Raw genomic sequence first — 24,255 nt, 5'->3', positions numbered from 1 at the left:
TATCTGAAGAGGGATATAAACAGTAACAATTTATAACCAGGAGTATATTTAAGTAGTAAATTACCTCATTAAGGTACTGTTAATGCATTGGGGATTTCATCAAATTACACAGATACTCAACAGAACAAAATAATCACTGATTACTCTGGTAAGTGTAATGGTACGCATAAAATCATTGTCTTCTGATTATGTTCAGCACTTTCAAAGTCAAAATTTAGGAACTAAAGTTAACATTGAATAAATATATACATCACATACATTTGTATAAATATATATGTGCTCAACAAATGTCTGTCTATATACTTATATAGACATATAAATATTTATATTCATAACATTAATCAGCTAAAATCATAATTTTGTGTCCTGCAATATAGATTGAATTGTAATTACTATGAAAAACATAGATTTAAATGGACTGGCTAGAGAACTTCTCCCAGAAAAACTGTAAAAATTATACCTGTTACTTATCAGGTGACAATAGAATATAAAGTACAAATTTAATTTTCTGCATTTTTTAATGATAACCATCTCTACAACCTATTTTCATCCATTTCAAACTTGGTGATTGTTATGTTCATGATGTCTGAAAACAAAAACAAAATATTTTCACATTCATTCAGGAATAAACCATGACGGCCCTTTCATTTAAAGTACTTGTGTTTGGAAGTAGTTGAACATTTAACCTTACCTGACACATAGGCTATGTACATATGTTTCTGCTCTGGCATATGTCTAATAAATAAATATTTGAGTAAAGTCAAGGAGGTTATGAAATATACTATGTTGGCTATTGGCTCTACCATAATTCAATTCTGTAATCATTTTTTCATCTATAATGTGAACATCTATTATGATTTTATGTAAAATCTAATCTCCAAAGGCCATTGTATATTTACATGAATATTTGTGCTGAAAGTTTTGTAAAAAACACTTTGTCTCAATCTCGTGACACTCAGCTGTGAATCCTAAGAAGGACTTAACCTTTACCTTAGGACTTAAGTTTTCTATCATGTGTCACTTCTCAATGATTAGACGTATTTGCTTGAAAATAATGCATTTTGGAAAAAATAGAATGTTTGCTGCACAGGTTTATGTAATGGTATTAAATTTGTATAGGCAATTGGAACCTACATATAAACATTTAAAGGAAAGATGTTTGTATTGAGATTGCTAGTGTCTTACATAAGGATGAACAGGTACTTGTTGAAACATTACCTATTATTTGGGGAGTGGGTATTGAATGATGGTTAATATTGTAAATGATTATTTTATACTCCATATGGTGCACATAGTTAAACTATATTTTCTGCTTTGAATTCTTTTTTCCTTGATGTATTTTTGCATATTATTCATATGAATCTTTATACATGAAATGTCAACTGTAAGAAAGAAAATGAACAGAAACTTGATTATCTTATTGAACTCTGTCACGAATACCAAATCCATATTGAAAATCACTCATTTTAGTTATTAGAATAACATTTTTGAAAACTATGTTTTTAAGCATCAGGAATAAGAAAGTAGTCACAGAGAACTGAAATATTATAAAAGTCAATTGCAATTAACCCATGAACTGGTAAGTTTTTTAAAAAAATCTTTAGATAAATCTTTGCTAAATCTTGGTATGAAGTCTTACCAAGATTTCATAAGAAGTTTTTTAAATCTATTTCTTTTAAAAAATGAATTGTTTATGACACTGAACATTTTATTCCCAGATGCTTTGCTGACTAATGTTGACCAGATTGGCCAGGAAACACAGGTGAGATTCTTATTACCTGTAACATACTTCAACACTTAAATGAGTATACACTTTTTATAAATTAAATTTTAAGTAATTAGTTTGCTAATTTGTGTAGCTTACTGAAATTTTCTTTTAAAATTTACTTATAATTCTCAACAGTACAGACTGAAGTTTAGTTTACTTAAGTGAATTCACAGTTTCTAAATTTAGAGATATTTTGGGTTAACTAAACATCTCTGCTTTGTTCTGTAAGAAATAAAGTTAGTAATAATAGTGATGCATGCAACTTTGGAGTCAGTCTTATAATCATACATGATACAATGTGCATTTTTACAAATATTTCCAAATGTGAAGACAGTACCTTGATAAGAATGTATTTACTCCTATCCTTGACCTCCACATCCTAATAAGAGCTGAGATGACACATTATGCCTCATTGAAAACAGATGTACAGAAGCGTTTCACTGTTATCTAAAATGAATGAAGCCTCTTTAAAATGGAGCAAAAGACTGCATATGAAATATTCATGGTATTACTTTTGTCAGCAACCAATTATTCTTCTTGAGTGTTTTTTTGGGGGGGTGGATGTTTGAAATGAGTATTTGATTCTTGAATTTTAATTGGATCGGAGAGTGTGTTTCCAGAGCAGAGCAGCACTTTAGCAATCTGTTCAAACAGCTGGAAGCATCAGCCATTTGCTTGAGGTTTGGCACACACAAAAAAACTCTGCTTTTAACGGTTCTAAAAAAGGCCATTGATTTATTTGCTGGTAGTAAAAATAGGGTCTTGGTTTTTAACATTTTATATTTAAAAGAAAAACAACTTTGTCAATCTTTCAGGATCTTCCCTAACGAATTCCATCCACAAATCAAAATGTTTTCGTGCATCATTTCTTTACTGAATTTAGAATCCCATTCTTATGTTGCAAAAAACAGCAGATGGCTCATTGGAAACACTGAAACAATCAACAGCACAATGTCTGGCACATGTCTGTGTTCTATTGTGTGCATTGAATTGACCTGCATGAAGGTGTCTTGTTTCTCCATCACCCCTTTTCTTCTCTCTCTCAATTTTTGACCTTTCTTCTTATTTCTCTTTCCGTCTCTCTCTCTACCCACCACTCTCTCTCCCTCTTTTGCTCTCTTTCTCTTTCTCTCTTTCATTTTTAAAGTTCATTGATCATGTAACTTTAATAACTCATATCCAGCCAACCTGAAATTTAGGATAGGATACCTTTATATAAGAATTAGGAAACAGATGATTAATCTATAAGGAACACAAGCCAAAATGGTATTAAATGTTGTATCAAAATTTGGAGGCAGGTGAGTAAATGTCTACGTAATTTTTCAATTATCAATTTAAAGAATTTTCTAAAGATTCACATTTGAAATGGCGTATTGAATATTATTTTGCTTATGTGTTTATTTTCGTATATTATCAGGAATGGAATTTGGAAAAAGCTAATTTCTTTGAAAGTCTTTGTACTACTAGACATAGCACGAGATTTTGCAAATGTGATACATACATAAGGCTTTTAATAATGACTTTTTATCTTAAGGTAATTAGTAGTACAAAAAATAAGAAAATATCATTAAAAATCAATGACTGTCATAACATTATAGAAAACTTCCCTTCATACTTAGGCTACCTTGTGCCTCTTTCTATAAATATTAGCAAGTGAAACAAATCCAGAGACAAATAATAGTTTTAACAAAATTCAGTGGCAATACATCATTCACTTATGAGACAGCTCCTTGCTACCTTTCTATTATCAGATTTAAGTTACTATATGACCCCGAGGTAAGTATTCTTGATTCTTGGTAAATGATTTGTGCTATAGCAGGCCTATGTCTACCACCGTGAGCAGACCAAACAGTGATGCTCCTACTGAAGACAGTGTGTGACCTGTGTGTTCTTAGCTTTCTCACAGCCTTTCACATTGTCAGTGTGTGAAGGAACTGAGGTGGAGAGCGGGCAGAGACCCTTTGTGATTGCAACTCTTCAGCTCTGAGTTTTCTGTAGCCAATCATACTGAGGTACCTGTTAAGGTGAATTTTTTTTCTAGGCATAGAGAGTTAAAACACTTATTTCATTTCCATTATTCAGAATATGCCCCATGCCAATTTTCTTTTTTAGAAGCCTTTACGAATGTATATAGAAGTGGAGTAGCCTTGAAATATTTTAATGTATAATGTATAATACAATTCTTTTATAATATAATCATAAAATTTTAATCACACTAAAATGAATTGAGAGCAAAGGGGAAAGGAATGATGTATAAAATTAATGCTGATGACTCTACGTGGAAATTGGCACTTATGTATAAATTTTCGTTGTGTTTGGCCAAGATTTTTATCTTTACAATGAACACAGTAAAAAAATAGTTATGCTGTTCGGCAGTTAAGTAAGAAATAATTGAGTAGTTTCCATTTATACTTAAAATGCCTTAAATAAAATGTCTTAAGAAGTGTTTGCTGTATTCTGACCAACAAAATATGTACACATTGTGTGTACGTGTGTGTGTGTTCGTAGCTTTGCACAGAGCTATAGCTTATTCTGTGATTGCTTGCACAGGCCTTTAAGATAATTGCTTCCTGATTTTAATAAATTTAACTTGCCATTAGTCCACGTTTAATAACAAGCAAAAATGTAAACTTTGCAATAAAATCTCTGTTCCAGATGAGTACAATTTTTTTAGATAAATAATATACAAATTAATAAAAAGCTAATATTTATTATAAATACATAACAACATTGATAAAACTATGGGAAAGCATAGGGTTAGGAAAATACATAAAAGAAGAGCCAAAGAGAAAAGCAAATTTTATACATGATGCAAATATGCTTCCAATATGTTTCCAGGTGAGAGTGATCAATATAAAATATTTGCTTCTGCAGGAGGAGGTTCCTATGAAATTCTTTTCAAGTAAATTTTCTGAAATAGGAGTAATAGAATAAACACATATGTAGGAAACATTTGGATTTGTTTTAATAATTAAGGCATGTTTTAACGTATATATTTGAACATTTACCAAATTTATAAAAAGAAGAGCCTTTGTGTCAGCAATGACCTTTAGAAATCATCTCCTGGTTTAGACATCCTAGCTATGAAAGATCAAAATATTTCACAGTTCTTAATTACATTGAGAAGAGGGGCAGTAATAAATGTTTTCCCACAATTCATTCAATGTCAGGACATTTTTTTCTTCTCTTAATGTTCGAGGAGCTTGCATTTCTTATTTATCTTTTAGTACTGTTAATAAGACTGTCCACAAATTTTTGCATGATATCCACTCACTGTTAAATGAGGAAAATAACCAAAACATCCTAAACCTACTACAACTTGATTATTTTTAGTTTTTATAACATTTTTACCATATTTAGTCTGCATTAGTTGTATTGTTTGATACTCTTGTAATTTTGTGTTTTATGTTTAGATATTTATGGAATTACTATAGGAGCTACCTATTGATATGTAAATTAAAGTGTTATTTTGGATATTCTATTAAATGGCAATTTTTATTTGGCTCCGTATTATTTAATAATTTTAATACTGCTACATCTTCAGAGCAGACAAACTTTATACTTCACAATATTTTTGTTATTTCCTAATATTCAAAATTAGTAGCATTTATATAAACCGTAATTTCACAGTTCATTAATATCATTATTTAATGTGAAACTTAAGTAAATCTTTAAGATATGTCAACTTATAAAATCGTTAACTTGATACTAAATTAACATTTGCTATCCTGGAACTATTTATTACTTAAAAACTTAAACTAGTTACTTTGTCCACTGTCATTTTCCTCCTAGGTATACTGCAACTTTTACTATGTTATTACTTTTTGTAACTTGACATTTGATATAGTACCATAACACCTTTTTTGTGTGTCAAAGGGAGTATATCACTTGAAATACACAAAGAGAAATCATGTTGATATTCAATTTTACCAATATGAGCTCTGCAATGAACCAAATAAAGACGAACTTAGTAATATATACCGTTACATTTTTACAGTGATTTTGCAATGTTTTTCTTAGTATATTCCAGGTAAATTATGACAATGATATCTATATTTCAGTAACTTTTTAAAAAGTAATTCTTTTTTTTTACAAATAACATACACATTGGTCCCTTAACAATCTTCACATATATGGTGCATTTCTTATTAGCTTTCCAAAATTATTATTTTTGCTAAAATCAACTTCACTATTCAGGTTAATTATTTTGAAATATTTTCTTAAATAAATTATCTTTACAGCATTTTACCAACCTTCACATAAAGTTACCAAATAACCTTTAATATACTTTAATAACTTTATCACATAAAATTATCTAAAGATATTCTACATCAGCATTTTAATATAGAATACGAAATAAATGAATCTCTATTTCATGATTCATTCGTGCCATGCATTTTAAAATTTCCAAATAGAAAATTGTAAACATGCAGTTTTTTTAATGGAAAAGAGAAAATTAGTTGTGCTCATGTATATGAAAGCATATATTTCTCAAAACGTTATTTTCCATTTTCATAAAAAGTAGACTTAATTAGATGTATCTTAAATCCATGAAGACTGATTAGAGGAAAAATATTTTCACAGTTGTATGTTTAAATATTTTTATAAAATGGCTTTTACATTATTTTCTTTCAAAATCATATTTAATTCAAACATTGAGTGACTTTAAGAGTTATTGTGAGTTTTCCATTTATTTTGTTTTGTGGGTGAAAAACTGATTAGTTAAGATGAATAATTTACTACCATTATATGTATAATTAAATATTTGTAAAATTTTAATATCATACACATTTTCTAGCAGAATTTTTTAAATTTATAAGTGGCATGCATTAATGGCTGCAATTATTATTTGTTTATCTTACCTTGAAATTATATATGTGAAAAACAAAGCAAGAGAAAATGACATTTTCCAATGTAGCTTTGACTTTACATAATTATCTAGACTTCGTATACTTAGATTAAAAAAAAAAATAAGATTTTTTATATATTCACCAATTTGAAGTTACCAAGCAACATTTTATATGTTAATATGCATGTTTACATAGTTTTCATGCATATGTGATGTATTTCATGGCAAGAAACTCCTGCTTGGGTACTTACATTTCAGTTACTTTTAGCTTGCTAACACAATGATCTTATTAGCTATGTGTTTTCTTTCTTTCTTTTTTTCCTTTTCCTTTTTCTTTCATTTCAGAGGTTGGAGTTAATCTGAAGAGCACCACTTCTCCTCTCTCTCCTGAAAAAATTTGCCACTGATATTTTTACTGGATAAAATTCAAAAATGTTTCAATTCACAAAAGCTAATTGTTGAACTGCTGTCCTAGAAGAAACTGTCTACAGGAGCCGAGGTGAAAGTCTCTGATGCTGGCGGAACTGGCTCCATCAGACCATGGTTCATCCTCTTTTAAAACCAAATTTTTTTTTCTTCTGGCCTACAAGTATTTTTTTTTTTTTTCAGAAAGAAAAAAAGCCTACATTGGCATCAAGTTCTGTATCAATCCATCTTACATTGCCGTCCATGATTTAACAGACTGTAGAATCTTGAATAATCTATATCACTTTAACAAATAAATGTTTTACTATGACAGAATTTGCACATTGCCTGATTTGTGAAAGTACCCATTGCTTCAAGTGCGAATGGTGAAATAATTATTGCAAGAACTAATAATACTGTTTTACATGTAGGCCGTGCAAAAACCTTAAGAGATTACAAGCGGCTTTATAATATTGGAACGATTTATTCCATGATTAGGTGCACCCAGTTCTTTGGGAGAGCGGGACAGCTATTTAAGCAAATGTATACTAATTTTATGCCTCAGTATAGGATAAAAAGTGATAAAGGCTCTCTTCTGCTAGTAAAACTTCCAAAATGATCAAGATAGGAATACTATAATTAATCCAAATTGATTCATTGCTTTTCTAGAGAGCCAGGGCAAAAGAGGTTTTAGTAATTACAAGCCTTAAGTGCACATTTCTCCAATTTTGCACAAGTTCAGAGTAAGAACAAAGAATATGCATGTGATTTAATACCAGCACATGTAGAACTGAGTTAGTTTTGATGGCTAATACAGGAGAATGCAGTCATATTTAAGCAATATCGAAGCTAAGCACATAAGAGCTGCCTCTGGTGTGAAGCAGGCCTCAACTGTGTGAGTTTGGCCGGTTACTTATGCACAGCAGTCTTCCATGGTGTCATAAAATAGATATTAATGTAAAATTTGAAAGCACATACATTTATCAGAATACGTGGCAAAAGCAATGAGTTCAATAAAAATATTTGTAAGAGCATTGTTACTCCCAATTGAATTCAGACGCTCTAAGATACAGATCATGTCTCTATTCCTTGGTAATTCTGATAGTTATCATTGAGACCAATATGTAGTTTATTTATTTTTTTTGAAGTTCAAATAAGATAGAAAACTGTTTACCTTTTAACAAATTCAGGTTAATCTGTTAATTATTCCACATTTGGATTATTACAAATATCCAATCATCCAAGGAGAGGTTTCAGGACGTTAGCCATTTAGAACACTTGGAAGCCGTGCTCAGGAACCTAACTATACTGGACAATTTAGATACAGTTGTTTGTGTGCACACACGCGCGCACACACACACTCCCTGACACACACAATGCAAGACTGAAACAGAAGTTGCAAGTTTGAATTGAATTTTCGTGGTTAAATTTGTAGTCATGACATTGGGCAATTTACCTAATTCTCTGTTTGACAACTATAACAGCCTGGAACAACTTTGCTTATGGGTGTGTGTGCATGTACATACATGAATGTGTATGATGATTAAAAAGAGACAGATTGAAGAGTGAATATTGCCTCTGCAAATACTTTGCTGTTGTATACAACTCTTCTCCTAATATACATATGTAAAGAGAGAGTCAAGAGCAGGAATGGCTTTCCTGGATCTCAGCTCAGAGTGACATTTTCAGTTATCTTGGTTCCTCAAGGACATCGTCCTGATTATTCTTACACTCCTCCCACCCCTTTGGGGCTAATTCTTTTCTTGATGGTGATAACAAAACAGTGTTGTTCATAACCTGTCCTATCATCTACTTTTTCATTCATTCAGGATATTTATACGATTGTTTTCAAAGGAACAGAATTGTTACTGAGTTAAAACGAAAGTTAAATCACTTCAAGTCTTTACCCTGCATCCCCTACATCTAAATCCAAAATTTCCATTGATGCATATATTCAATCAAACAGTGTTACTCACACACCCATAATGTACACATTTTCTTTTTTTTAATGTTTATGAGGAGGAGTGGGCGCAGACTTTGATTCTTAAGGTTTGTGAGAATCAATTGTTTTTATGAGATATTTAATTCTTATATTAAAAAGATTAACAGAACATAGGTGTATACCCATAACTAAATAAAATTAATAATCATTCACAAATAGAGTTCTATAAAAACATAAACTTCTACAAAAAGTGGCATAATTATATTTTAAAAGTAAGCAGGAGCAATTTGTTTTAGCTGAACATATTATAAGGTACAGGAATGCGCTAATCTATGATAACAAGTCTCAATGCTAATGTTAATGGACATAGACTGGAAACCATTTAAATCATTCCTGTTACTCAACGTTCTTGGGTAATTTTGGAAGTAATCTAGCTGCTAAAAATATGTAAGTATAAATACATACTTCTTATGACACATCTAATTCATAGTATAATGTAAAGCACAACAAACACAAGAATTTCAAATAAAAGTGTGTTGATTGCAATAGAGTTATAGCGTAATGAGGTGTGGAAGTAGACTGCAAACTATAAGTTACTCTTTTGAAAATCTAAAATCATGATTTTTAAAATTTTGAATAATCTGTAGAACTAAAGGGTTCTAATATTTCTAACAATTTGTAGAAATAAAGTTCTGTTACGTTGAAAGGAATAACACACGGAAATAAATCTCAAATAACTTTTCCTTTTTATTTTATGTATAATTTTGTAGCTCAGCAGCTAGGTTTTGAACAAGTTTTAATTGTCAGTTAAACCCCAAAATATTCCTTTTCATATATATGGAATGTTTTAGGACTTTTTTTATTTTTTCTAAATTGTACTCATAAACTGAGGTTATTTCTTTAATCACTCTGTTGTACTTGTTCCAGAAAATTATTCAAGTTTTATTTCTTTCCTTTTCTATTTCCAAAATATATTCATATGTACATTTTATAGATCTAATAATTGATTATTATGTGCACTTTTGTGTATTGAGTCACATGAAATTATTGAAAATGCAAATGAGATGCAAATTTTTGTGTACAAGAGTAAAAGTAAAAAAGTAGAAGTATAGCACCAAGTAAAAATCCCCAGCACCTGATTGTTTCATTTAATATAAAATTACTATATATAGGGAGGCTATCTACACTAATTTTTTTAAAGAAGATTTTACTTTGGAAAATATATAACATAAAATTTGACATTGTAACCATTTTAACTGTACAAGCTAATAGTGTTACTTACATTTACAATATTGTGCAGTCATCACCCTCTGTTTTAAATATTTCTTAAAAAGCACTTAAAGATTTTTGTATGACCCATACACAAACTCTGTACCCATGTAGCAAATAATACTCATTCCTCCTCTCTCCCTGTCTCTAATAGACTCTGATCTACCTTTTCTCTACAATATACCTATTCTAGATATTTCATGTAAGTGGAATCATAAAATATTTGCCCTCTGATGTCTAATTTATTCCACTTATTACAATGTCTCCAAGGCTCACCCATGTTGAAGTGCGCCTCAGATATTCACCTCCTCTTATGGTATAATAATATTTTGTGTATCGTATTTTGTTTATCTTTGTTTATCGTATTATTTGTCTTTTGATGAACACTTTTGTTATTTCCACCTCTGGGCACTGTGAATAATGCTGCAGTTCTGCATGGAACATCAGTGTACAGCTATCTGTTTGAGTCTGTGTGTTTTCAGTTCTTCTGGTTATATATGTAGCAGTGGAATTGCTAGGTCATATGATAGTTTTAATTTTGAGTTTTTTGTTACTTTTTTTGAGGAAGTGTCAGTGTGTTTTCTACCATAGCTACACCTTTTTAGATTTCTTCCACTAATTTTTGAAGGTGTTAGGATTTCCACTAATTTTTGAGGGTGTTAGGGTTTCTCCCAAGTTTTAAATTTTTTATGATTTGGGTTTGATTTGCATTTTCCTAATAATGAATGATACTGAGCATTATTTCATATGCTTATTGATCATTTGTATATGTTCTAAGAAATGTCTACTCAACATTTTTGCCCATTTTAAAATTGTGTTGACTTTTGGTAGTTGTTTATATATTCAGGATACTAGTCCTTTATCAGACATATAATTAGCAAATATTTTTCCCATTTTGTAGATTGTCTTTTTTACATTCTTAAGAATATACTTTGATGATTTTTTAAAATTTTTATGTGTCTGATTGTATTTTTTTTTCTTTTGTTTCATGTGTTTTTGGTGTCATTTTAAGAACCTGTTTCCCAATTCAAGCTCATGAAGATTGACCCCTGTGTTTTCCTCTAAGGGCTGTACAGTTTAAGTGCACAAGCCAATGGTGATTATTTTTAGGTGATTGATTTGTTTAGAGTAAATTATTGTAGATAGTGTGAGGTAGAGGTCCAACTTTGTTTTTTTGGATGTGGATATCCAGTTGTCTCAGCATCATCATGATGAGTATGATGTAAGCTGTAGAGTTTTCATAAATAAGCTTTGTCATGTTAAGGAAGTTCCCTTTCATTGTGGTTTTCTAGTGTTTTTATCAGAAAGGGGGTTGGATTTTATCAAATGCCTTTTTGCTTTGATTTATCATATGTGCTTTGTTGCCCTTTATTATATTGTGTTGTATTGTTTTCATTGATTTTTGATCTATAATTACCATAGCATTCTTGGGATGAATCTTACATGGTCATTGTATATTAGCCTTTCACTATACTGTTGCACCTCTTTTGGTAGTATTCTGTTGTGGATTTGTATATATATAGCTTTTTCATTTAATATATATAAAATATATAATGTATAATATATATACATACCTATATAATGACTATTGGCACAGTTTTTTATATATATATAATATATAAAAAATACATATTGGTGCAGTTTTATTTTCTTGTGATGTCTTTATCTACCTTTGGTATCAGGACTATTATGGTTCCCTAGAATGGGTTAAGAACTGTTTCCTCTCTTCTGTTTATTTTCTTAAATTGTCTGAGAAGAATTGTCTGAGAAGAACTTTAAGAGTTTGGTAGAATTCCCCAGTGAAGCCATCTGGCCCTGGCATGTCTTTTTTCAAAGGTTTTGGATTAGTGATTCAATGTATTTGTTGTTATAGTCGTGCTGATATTTTCTATTTTCTCTTGAGTCAGTTAGGCAATTTTTGTGTTTCTAAGAATTTCTGAATTTATTGTAGGCTATCTATCTTGCTAGTGTAATATTATAATTCTTTTGGTTTCTTTAAGGTCAGTTCTATTGATTACTGATTGTGGTGTACTGAAGTCTTCAACCATTGTTGTAGAATTGTCTGTTTTTACCTTCGATTATGTCAATGTTTGCTCATTTTGAGGGGCCTTTATTTGTTGTTGTATATAAGTTTACAATTGTTATAGTTCTTGATGAAGTGACCCTTTTATGTTTTTATGTTTTTGGACACAATATTTGTGTCCAGCATATTGTTGGGTGATTTTTCTTACCAATTCTACCAGTCTCTGGGTTTTTTGTTTGTTTATTTGTTTGCTCTTGAAAAGATTCCACACAATATTGTTTATATTTGGCATTTTCCCACATGGTCATATTCTCTTTGGTGAAAACTAGAAGGACTTGGTCTTCCATTCTCTGGTCAACTATAAGATGTCTTGGGATAGAGTACTCAGTGCATTGATATCAATGAGCAACCTCAGAAACCTTGAAAGAGGGAAAACAAAAAAACAGTGACATATCCAGGACCTCCACTTTGAAGAGACATTGACTACCAGTAGAGTTTATGTAATCACCAAATTATGAAAAAAATTCTTTTTAGTTAGGACTTTTCAGTAAGTTATAACTTCTATTATTGCAGCTATCAGTAAGCAGTACAGAGAAACATTAATAGTGTTGAGATTCAAAACTCAAATTTTACATTTATGTTCAAATATAAAATATTAACTAGATATTTTACATTCTGTTTTCATGCTGTCTTCAATCTCTGTTTCTCTGATTAGGGAATTTAATTAATTTACATTTGAAATAATTACTGGTAAGGAAATATTTACTTCTCTCGTTTTGCTATGTGTTTTCTTGTATGTCTTATGCCTTGTTTGTCCCTCATTTCCTTCTTTATTGCCTTCTTTTGTAGTTGGTTAATTTTTGATGATAAATCGTTTTTACTCTCTTTATTTCTTCCATGTATATTCTATGAATATTTTCTTTGTGTTTATGATGGGAACTATATTTATCATACTAAATGCATAACAACACAATTTGAATTGACAATGATTAAAATTCTATAGCATACAAAATTTCTACTCCTAAATGGTATAATCCTTCATTCTATGTTATCATGAAAAGCTACAGCTTCATACCTTGTGCATCCAATAACATAAATTTATAAATATTTGTATGCATTTCTGTTTTACACATTTTTTAAGAAATACAAAATAGAGTGACAAAGCAAAAATAAAGTAATGCTAGTTTTTTATAGTTCTGTGTACCTTTACTAAGACCTTTACTTACATGATTTTGAAATACTGTAAACTGTCCTTTCATTTCAGTTGGAAGGATTCTCTTTAGCTTTTCCTCTAGGCCAGATCTGATGGTAACACAGTCTTTCATCCTTTTTTTTTTTTTAAATCTGAGAATTTCTGAATACCTCTCTTAATTTTATCTACAATCTTGCTGGATATAGAATTTTTGGTTGCCTTTTTTTTAATCAAATAAGATTCTTTTATAATAAAAGAGTTCCAACATTTTATGCTATTCCCTTGCCTTCTTACCACCATAGTTTCTGATTACATTTGGCCTATGAATCTTATTGCAGATCCCTTCTTAGTGATAAGTTTCTTCTCTCTTGTTGCTTTCAGGATCCTCTCTTTGCTCTTGTTTTTCAGTGTGTGAAATGTGTCTGAATGTATAATTGAATTTTCCACCTTGAAATTTGTTGAGCTTTTTAGACTTGTAGATTCATGTATTTCATTAAAGTTGGTAAGTTTGAGAAGTTGAATATTCTTTAAGTATTATTTCAACCCCATTTTCTCTGTTTTCTCTGGGACTTAGATGATGCATATGTTAATCCACTTGATAGTTTTCTAGAGGGCCTTTACATTCTGTTCACTTTTCCTATTTCTTTTTCTTTTTCAAACCCAGTAACTTCACCTGTCGTATGTTTAAGTCCACGCTGTTTTTCCTTTGCCTGATCAAATCTGTTGTTGAACACCTCTAGTGATTTTTTATTTCAGTTAGTATAATTTTACTTCAATAACTTTTGTTGTATTCTCTATTATAATTTCTCTTTTTACTGATATCATATTTTTTCATAAATCCTTTTTTCTGTTTTTGTTTCTTGTAGTTCTCTATGTTTTCCCTTAGCTTTTTAAACATATTTAAACAGGTATTTAAAAAATTTTTCCAGTATGTGTTATGCCTGACTTCCTCTGATACGGTTTATTTCAATTTATTTTTTTTCCTTTTTACTCATTCCTATTACTTTATATGTCTTGTGGGTTTTTGTTGAAAATTGGACATTTACATATTATAATACAGTGACTCTGGAAATCAAACTCTATTCCTTCCCTAAGATTTGCTATGTTTTCAATTGTTGAAGTCTGTGCTAGTCTATTTGTTTAGTTACTTTTGCAAACTATTTTTTGCCAAGACTTTTTGCTTGTTTTTTTGTTTGTTTGTTTGTTTGGTTTTTTGTGACCATTAAATTATCTGTTCATTCAGCTAATGTCTGACTAATGTTTTGACAGATATTTCCTTGACCTCTAGGAGCAAAAATAAAGATAAAACAAAACAAAAGTACAAAACACAGCAAATAAAATATTAGAAAATAATTACAAAAGAAAAAACTTTAGTATTTGGAGATTGTCTCTGTGCTGTGGCACTTTCATCATTTAGCCAGACTTGCACTGAGCCTAAGCATCAGCTCAGGGTGGAAATACAGAGTTTTCTCTGTTCATTTATTAACATGTGTCTTGCCTTGGTCATGTGCTTGGCTTTATAAATCCCCCTGTATATACAAGTGCTTTTGAATATTCTGATTTTCCAAAGAATTTCTTCCTATATCTTAAGCAGTCTATTTTATGTCACAACTGTAATCTTTTACCTCAAACACCTGTTTGTCTGCCTTGCTCATTTTTGAGCAATACCCAGTTCTTTAGCCTGAGATCCAAAACAGTGATGACTGCTTTTCATGACTTCTTCAGGTAGTCCCCAGACACAATAGAACAGACATAAACAATAATTTGTGCATAAGGTCCATTTGACTTTCTTCAGAGTCAAGGACCAGGATTCTGAACTGGGTACACAGGGTGCTACTGCTTTAAGACTGCTGTTATGCTGGTGAAAGATTGGACAAGGCAAGTAAAAATGCTGCAAACACCTTTCTACCATCTTAAGTTGCAATTTTCTTAATTTAGCATTCATTTGGTTGAGGTAAATCTCTGACTATTTACCAGAGTTCTGTCAAAGTTGGTTCTGACAATTTCTATGGGATAACAAGAGCTTGGCACTGCCTACTCTACTGATAACATTCTATACGGTTCTTGTTTTCTCTTGATAAGTATCTTGGTAAAGGAAGGAAGAAACATTTTGGTCATGATGTGAACAAGGATGTTTATAGAATTTTAGAATGTTTTCATTTTAAAATGTTTTCAGTATCACAAATCTGATTGTCATAATTGTTAAGTGAATGAATTTACTTTGAGTTCACTAGCCTTATTTGTTAGGTGATTTGTCCCACGTGTTTCACTTACTTCCTACCCAAACTATCAATGGCTCCTCTTTTATTTTTTAGTGACCCTGATTTTTTACTTCTCTTTTTACATTTAAAATTCAGTTCCAGGACTTAATGTCTATCACTTACCTGTGTCTCCTTAACAACCCATATACCAGCCTCTCTATGATTAGTGTATTACTAACTTCTGGAAACTTACTCCCACAAAGCAGAATTCCAAAATGTCACTTAATTGAATTACCAGTAAATACATTTTTCTCTATCTAGGTTAATAATCACTGTTTATTTTCCCCTATGATGACAGTGGCCCTTTGATGACTAAAAATTAAAAATGACCACAAAAAAATTAAACTTCAATCCTCTGCAAAAGAATGCATTATTTATCTATATGCATAAATTATTCACAAACTTTGGTAAAATAGCTTATATGTGAATTCATGTACAAGTCAACAATTAATACTCTATGTTGTTACAGCGTACATGCAGGTCAATAGGGACTCACCAAGTATCTATGGATACATTACTTTAAACTGTTTTTTGTTTGTTTGGTTGGTTTTAAGGAAAAGGAGCATTGGGTGTGTCTATTATGACGTAAAATAGCATTTCATAAGTCTTAGAGCATTTAAGACATGCAAAGTTCTAGAAAAAATGAAAGCAATAGAGTGGATCAGAATTATTTTTCCAGATCAAGTTAATAAAGTTGGTGCATTAAAAGTCTTAAGTTATCACATTTAACAATTTAGACATAAAACATTTAACTAAATACATTTAGAAACATTTTTGAATCATTTTTTGAATGAATTTTTGAGTGGAGTGGCTTAAAAAATGTCCTCAAGAATCTCCAGTGCCTAAAAGCTGTTTATTGTATTTTAAAATGGAATATTTCAGAATTTAAGACTTCTTTTATCAAACATTTTCAATTCTGTAACTATTTGTTAAGCATTTAATATGGCCTGGGTATGAAACTCTTTATTGTGAATACAGAGATAATAGACCAAAGACCTCCCAAATGTTGATGTCTATATGGTATTTAAATGTGTGAACCCATATATTTACATAAGAATTAATATTATTATGTCATTTAGGACCACAACTCTTTGGAAACAGAGTACAGATCAACCCAATGGCCACTGAACAAGAAAGATGAAAAAACGTTTATACATTGGTGCTGCTTAAAACGAGTAAGGTTTAATAAAATCCTCAAATCATAATTCTAATTATGGAAACACAAGATTCTACATTTGCGTTTTGAATCCACTCTTAGTATTTTACCACATCAACTCAAACTACTTTTCCTGAGCTCTATACTCCATGTACCCTTGTGTTATTTATAGAAATATGTATCTTCATCTCCTTAAAATTCCTTTGATATCAGGCATTTTTTTTTTCCTTTTTTAAAAATTATACTTTAAGTTCTGGGGTACATGCGCACAACGTGCAGGTTTGTTACATAGGTATACATGTGCCATGTTGGTTTGCTGCACCCATCAACTCGTCATTTACATTAGGTATTTCTCCTAATGTTACCCCTCCCCCAGCCCCCTACCCCCTGACTGGCCCCAGTGTGTGATATTTCCTGCCCCATGTCCATGTGTTCTCATTGTTCACCTCCCACCTATGAGTGAGAACATGCAGTGTTTGGTTTTCTGTCCTTGTGATAGTTTGCTTAGAATGATGGTTTTCAGCTTCATCCATGTCCCTGCAAAGGACATGAACTCATCCTTTTCTATGGCTGCATAGTATTCCATGGCATATACGTGCCATATTTTCTTTTTTTTTTTTTTTTTTGGTTTTGCTTTTATTATTATTATACTTAAGTTCTAGGGTACATGTGCATAACGTGCAGGTTTGTTACATATGTATACAAGTTTCATGTTGGTGTGTTGCACTCATTAACTCGTCATTTACATTAGGTATATCTTCTAATGCTATCCCTCCCCCTCCCCCCCTCCCAACAATAGGCCCCGGTGTGTGATGTTCCCCTTCCTGTGTCCAAGTGTCCAAGTGATCTCATTATTCAATTCCCAATTACGAGTGAGAACATGCGGTGTTTGGTTTTCTGTTCTTGCGATAGTTTGCTGAGAATGATGGTTTCCAGCTGCATCCATGTCCCTACAAAGGACACGAACTCATCCATTTTTATGGCTGCATAGTATTCCATGGTGTATATATGCCACATTTTCTTAATCCAGTGCCATATTTTCTTAATCCAGTCTATCATTGTTGGACATTTGGTTGGTTCCAAGTCTTTGCTATTGTGAACAATAAACATATGTGTGCATGTGTCTTTATCATAGAGTGATTTATAATCCTCTGGGTATATATCCAGCAACGAGATCACTGGGTCAAATGGTATTTCTAGTTCTAGATCCTTGAGGAATTGCCACACTGTCTTCCACAATGGTTGAACTAATTTATACTCCCACTAATAGTGTAAAAGCATTCCTATTTCTCCACATTCTCTCCAGCATCTGCTGTTTCCTGTCTTTTTAATGATTGCCATTCTAACTAGCGGAAACACATCAATTCTTGTTGCAATCTTAAATAAAATTGCCTGTGTACCTAGAAAAAAAAAAAAAAGAAATACAACACCAGCCACGTGTGCTACATTTACACTTTCTTTTTTTTTCTTTTTTTAATTAAGTTCTAGGGTACCTGTGCACAACATACAGGTTTGTTACATATGTATACATGTGCCCTGTTGGTGTGCTGCACCCATTAACTCATCATTTACATTAGGTATATCTCCTAATGCTATCCTTCCCCCTACCCCCACTCCACAACAGGACCCGGTGTGTGATGTTCCCCTTCCTGTGTCCAAGTGTTCTCATTGTTCAATTCCTACCTATGAGTGAGAACATGTGGTGTTCAGTTTTTTGTCCTTGCAATATTTTGCTGGGAATGATGATTTCCAGCTTCATCCATGTACCTACAAAGGACATGAACTCATCCTTTTTTATGGCTGCATAGTATTCCATGGTGTATGTGTGCCACATTTTCTTAATCCAGTCTATCATTGATGGACATTTGCGTGGTTCCAAGTTTTGCTATTGTGAATAGTGCCACAATAAACATACGTGTGCATGTGTCTTTATGGCAGCATAATTTATAATCCTTTGGGTTTATAACCCAGTAAGGGGATGGCTGGGTCAAATGGTATTTCTAGTTCTAGATACTTGAGGAATCGTCACACTGTCTTCCACAATGGTTGAACTAGTTTACAGTCCCACCAGCAGTGTAAAAGTGTTCCTATTTCTCCACATCCTCTCCAGCACCTGTTGTTTCCTGACTTTTTAATGATTGTCATTCTAACTGGTGTGAGATGGCATCTCATTGTGGATATCAGGCATTATTTCTTATTAAATTTTGGATCTCCTACAGTGCTTAGTTTGTTGTTCCAAATACGAAAGACAGATTGTATATATTTGCTATATAAATACATTGTAGCTGTAGCTGTATACAGAATGAACCAAGGAATGACAAATTAGGAGTCGGCTATAAGAATGTGCAAGTCTTTCTATGATTACATTAGGGTAATAGCTAACAAATAGAGAAAAGCTGAAATAAGATGGAGAAAGTATCAATAGAACCTGCATTTTCATATTTAACAAACTCATATTTATGTAACACTTATTTGTCAGAATTGTGAGCTTCTTAGTCTTTTAGGTGATCTAGATAGAGAGTAAGTGACTCTTGAATATCTAACATGAGTTCATATCAAGTCAATGTAATGGACATAGAAAATTTGGTTCCTAGACTAAAAGAGCATATTTTTATGGGAATAAATAAATATGGCAATAGGAAACTTTAATACAAGACATAACATATGCACAATAGTAAGCTTAATAGATACACTGTGTGAAACAAAGAGAAATACTGATTATTAATTATTACATGTTTCTGAGTTTGATGTCTGTGAAGATAGTAATTAATACCAAGACTAACGGAAAAATGAGTAATATAAAGTGTTCTTTCCATTTAATTATGCATAATTTTAAGTTTTATAATGATAGCAATAGGAACTTAGAGCTTTGAGACTGGGAAAATGTATGTAGCTCTAAATATAAGTTAAACTAAAATTTAAACCTTCATTCTTGGGTGCTTAACCACCCTTTTCTTGCTCTTCTCTGGAAAACAAATTTATTTTCTATCCTGAATGTACTGAAGAGTAATCAGACACAGTCTTATATTATTGATTCATTCAAATACTTTTCTAGATTATGTTTTCAAATTTGCTTAACACTCTGTTCTCTATGATGACTGCCCTAACTGAGCTAAAGTGCAAGTCAAGTGAATTAACTGATATTGCCTTAGCAATTGTGAATAGCTAAAATTAGCTGTACACATTTCTTAACTTTTTGTTATTTGTGGGTTTTCTTCATCGTATGCTTTTTATTTATTTCTTTTATTAGTCTAGATTTGCTATTTACTTTCTTTAAAATCAGTAAAAAATAAATTATCATTGTGAAATGTAAATAAATTTAAGTTCATTTTTAGAACCTCAATAATAGTTTTTTTTTTTTTCCAATAATTTCTGGTTGGCACACTTACAGTGTTCTGCTGTTTGTTCTATTGATTCACTGGCAAATGCTGGAATAAACAGTACTCAAAAACTAGAATACTATTTTTGTTTATTTTTATCTTTAAAATATAATTTCCAAATGTATAGCAAATAAAAATTAGAATAATTATTATTTAGAGGCAAATAACTACCATTTATATCCCTGGACTTGTGATTCAAAAGTTACTTTTCTTGTTTATGTAGTCAATGACCACTCTAATCCTTCTTTGGGCAGATTCTGTGAAACAATGAATTTTAATCACCCTAAATTCTAGTTCTATGGTCCAATGGTTCTATTTCTGTCCCCACTCTCCTTTATTTAAGAATGAATAGTACAGTGTAAGCAAACCCTTTTGTCAAGAGTGTTTTCAATGGATTTTTAATGACATCAAATGTTCTCTAAAACAACATTTCTTAAACTTTATTGGACATCAGGATTATCTCAGAAATGAGTCAGTTCCTGACCTTTACCATTCCCTCAGCAAACTGTGTGTCAGTCTTGAGTAGCTCAACAGCTTACATCCTCTATCTCATCACGTATGTGATTCTAATGTAGGTGTCCAGAGAATAAAACTCTGAGAAAGTCTGGCCTGCTAAGGTGTCAAAATATCTGCAAAATTGGAAATTCAGTTAAAAGAATTTGGTCTTCATCATGAGTGATTTTTAAATTATCTTTCTTATTTGGATTGACTGATGGTATATAAATGCAGGGATGAAATAAATATTTCATGTAAATTGATTACTTTGTTTCTGACAAAGTCGGCTAAAAGTTTCTTCACTATATTACCTAAGAAGTTAAATATTTTCCTTAAATATGTTTTCATTATTTAAAATGAAATGTTTATTTTCAAATAAATGAGACATTATTTTTATTAAATTTCACTGTTCTTAGTGATACCATTTCATCTTATATTAATTTGCAGTTTGGAGGCCTTTTCTACAATACAAAAATTTTCTTCTGAAATGACACTGTTAAACTTTGCAATAAATGCAGATATTTTCTTATCATTTTTACTTACATTATCACTCATGCTAAATTGATCTACATTGTCAGAATAAGTAGTTGCTCTGTAATTTTAGTATTCATGTAAATTAAATAAATTCTATTGACAAAAATTATTTTATCTATAAAGACATTTATTATAGCACCTCTATCACAATTCTGAATGTTAGCTTACAAGAGGGATACATGAAAGTAGCATTAAAGTTTTCTAAAGGAAAAAATAACAAGTAAGTCACTATAATTGTGTTTCTTACCATTTCAAATTTCCTTAGATCTCAGAATGTTGCCAGAATTGTGATTAATGTAAGACTTGATGCAAAGGAAAAGAGCAAATCTTCATTAGAAATTCAGGAATAGTTTAATTATAACTGGTTTTTTTTTTTTTTTTAATTCATTGAAATGGTCAAATTATTCTAATATTTTTCTTCTGAATCAATAAAGATACATAATGTCTTTATAGCAATGCTAACTTTATTATGTAACATAGTCCTCTATACTTTTATAAAATATACACCCACAAATTGCATTCCAGAAGCAACTAGATGCCTGACCAATCTACGCTTTTTTTTTTTTTTTTTTTTTTTTTTTTTGAGACGGAGTCTCTCTGTGTGGCCCAGGCTGGAGTGCAGTGGCGCGATCTCGGCTCACTGCAAGCTCCACCTCCCGGGTTCACGCCATTCTCCCGCCTCAGCCTCCGAGTAGCTGGGACTACAGGCGCCCGCCACCACGCCCGGCTAGTTTTTTGTATTTTTAGTAGAGACGGGGTTTCACCATGTTAGCCAGGATGGTCTCGATCTCCTGACCTCGTGATCCACCCGTCTCGGCCTCCCAAAGTGCTGGGATTACAGGCTTGAGCCACCGCGCCCGGCCTCAATCTACGTTTTAATGCATCTAGTGTATTGACTTTGTGTATTTAATTCGCAACAATGATAATCTATCCAGGGCAGTTTATTTCTAGGGATCCTTTGAAGTTAGCCGCAAGATAAAATATTAATTAATCAATATCGATTATTTAATGTAGGTAAATGTAACAAACTTCTTATCTTTGCCTGGAGTACTAGGTATTTAAATTCTGATAAATATCTAGTTTGTGCCATCACTAGTTTTTTTGTTGTCTTTCATTTTTTTCAACTCTTATTCTATTTCTTTACATGATGTGGTCTTCATGTAATATTCTACAATTTTACTTTTTACCACCCTTAATGCCTATAAAATTATTTTTAAATTATACTATTTATTCTTGAATTATGTTTATATACTCAACTACATTTTCAAATTTTAATCTCAAAATATTTAACATTAATCTAATTACATATTACTTAATTCTCTGTTTCTTACTTGTCTACATGGTTCTCTTTTGGTGTTTACTCTTTTGTAACTCTGTTAGTGTTACGGTCCTCATAATTAATTCTTTTGCTATTGTTAATATGTCTTCTAATTTAACAATAATCCAAAAAATAAGCATAGTAGATAGAGGAAGTATATGAAATATAGTACATTAAATAATAACAGTTATGACACTATGTAAAGATCATCTGGAAAAAATAAATGAAAATCAAATTTTGGCTGTCAAAATTAAACAAATTGAACTATAATAGAGGCCTTAGGCGAGAGAACTGGCAGGAAATTGGAGCTATGGAGTTAAGTATATAAATTCTGGGACCAGAGAGGTAGATATGGGAAGAGATGCTATCTTAAATAAAATTTCAATGACTGAAGCTATAGAAAAGATTTACTAATTTAAAGTTGAATCTAAGGTCAAGTGGAGAGTGGAAAACTTGTCAGAAGTTCCTAAATGGAAAAATTGGTTAATTAAAAAAAAGAACAAGATAAGGAAGATAATGAAATGCATTTTTAGATCCAAGATAACTTTCAGTAAATGACACATGACACTAATGTTTTGATAAGAGAGAGTCAATTTTTAATAGTCAGGAGACTAAGCACAGTATGAAAGAGAATAAAGACTGGTGATTAATTTCCAAAGGGCAATAGCATAATGGTACAGGGTTCTTTGAGGTAGAAGCGATAAAAGGAAGGCATTATAAAGTTAAAATAGAGATGAATTTCACATGCATCACTGGGTCTTCTAGAGGTGGCTCTGGTGCTCAGTCAGATGGCAATAGATATTTTATATTTCTAAATTTTGTTAAATCTTACATTTCCATTCTTGCACTTGGCCAAAGTGTGCTGCCTTAGAATGAAGAAGATTAAAGTTAGGCTGAAGCAAATTTACCTAGTTGAAAATCCTCAGTGTAATATCATCAGACTGTTTCAAAGCTAATTATTTTGGCTATTGGTTAATTGACTTATTTCCTCAGTGTCATAAAAAAGGGGGAGTTGTTAACATTGTCGAGAATATAATTCAAGACTTCTGACTCTCCAATGTAACCACTACATCATATTTTGATGACCTTTGCCTGACACCGCAGAAATAATTTATAAAACTTTAAAAACTATGGTGTAGTATTTTGGGTTTCAATCTAAGACTCAAGTAAATGAGAGCAGTAGCTACTTTATCAAACAAATACAAATTGATTTTAGTTGTAAGTGTGGTCCAATTCACTTAGCTTGAATTATTTAAGCATCACCTTTAAATGTATTCAGTAGTAAATTACAGCTGAAAGCTTCATCTTCAAAAATAGAATGTTTCACTGTATAAGACTTAGAAATTCTAGATTCATTGTGAGGAGCTGACACAGCACTATCTTTCCTAGCTTGGATGGAAAGCTTTATTCAGCATTAGATAGCTGACGATGTGGTTTAGAAGACAGATTTAAATTTCTATAATTTCTATCATTATAATTCTATAATATTATATTTGTTTCACTAGGAAATAATGCATTTATCTAGTTCTTATTATAATGTGTTGAGACTTATTCTCATTGATACTCATGGTCCTGATTAGAAATTAAGTATACAAGTTTAATTTAGAGGCTCTCTCATCCCTGGAAATCCCCCAAATCCCACTAGATGGCACCTCACTAAGGA

General features: G+C 31.5%; 1 protein-coding gene across 5 annotated transcripts in view; it reads left to right on the top strand.

Annotated features, from left to right (window-relative positions):
• Positions 1-7,358, top strand: part of LRFN5 (leucine rich repeat and fibronectin type III domain containing 5) — a 280,525-nt gene extending 273,167 nt beyond the window's left edge. For all 5 annotated transcript variants that reach the window (XR_002523342.2, XM_021941158.2, XM_017961144.3 and 2 more), the window contains 2 exons: positions 1,719-1,762; positions 6,963-7,358. Coding sequence is in view for 4 of the 5 variants with exons in the window: in XM_017961144.3 (XP_017816633.1) it covers positions 1,719-1,762; positions 6,963-6,980 (62 nt within the window). In the remaining variant the exon portion in view is untranslated. The remainder of the gene's footprint in view (positions 1-1,718; positions 1,763-6,962) is intronic.
• The last annotated feature ends 16,897 nt before the right edge of the window (positions 7,359-24,255 follow it).

The sequence above is a fragment of the Papio anubis genome, chromosome 7, assembly GCF_008728515.1.
Source record: "Papio anubis isolate 15944 chromosome 7, Panubis1.0, whole genome shotgun sequence".
Classification (NCBI taxonomy): domain Eukaryota; kingdom Metazoa; phylum Chordata; class Mammalia; order Primates; family Cercopithecidae; genus Papio; species Papio anubis.
This window is presented reverse-complemented; position numbering and strand designations above follow the sequence as displayed.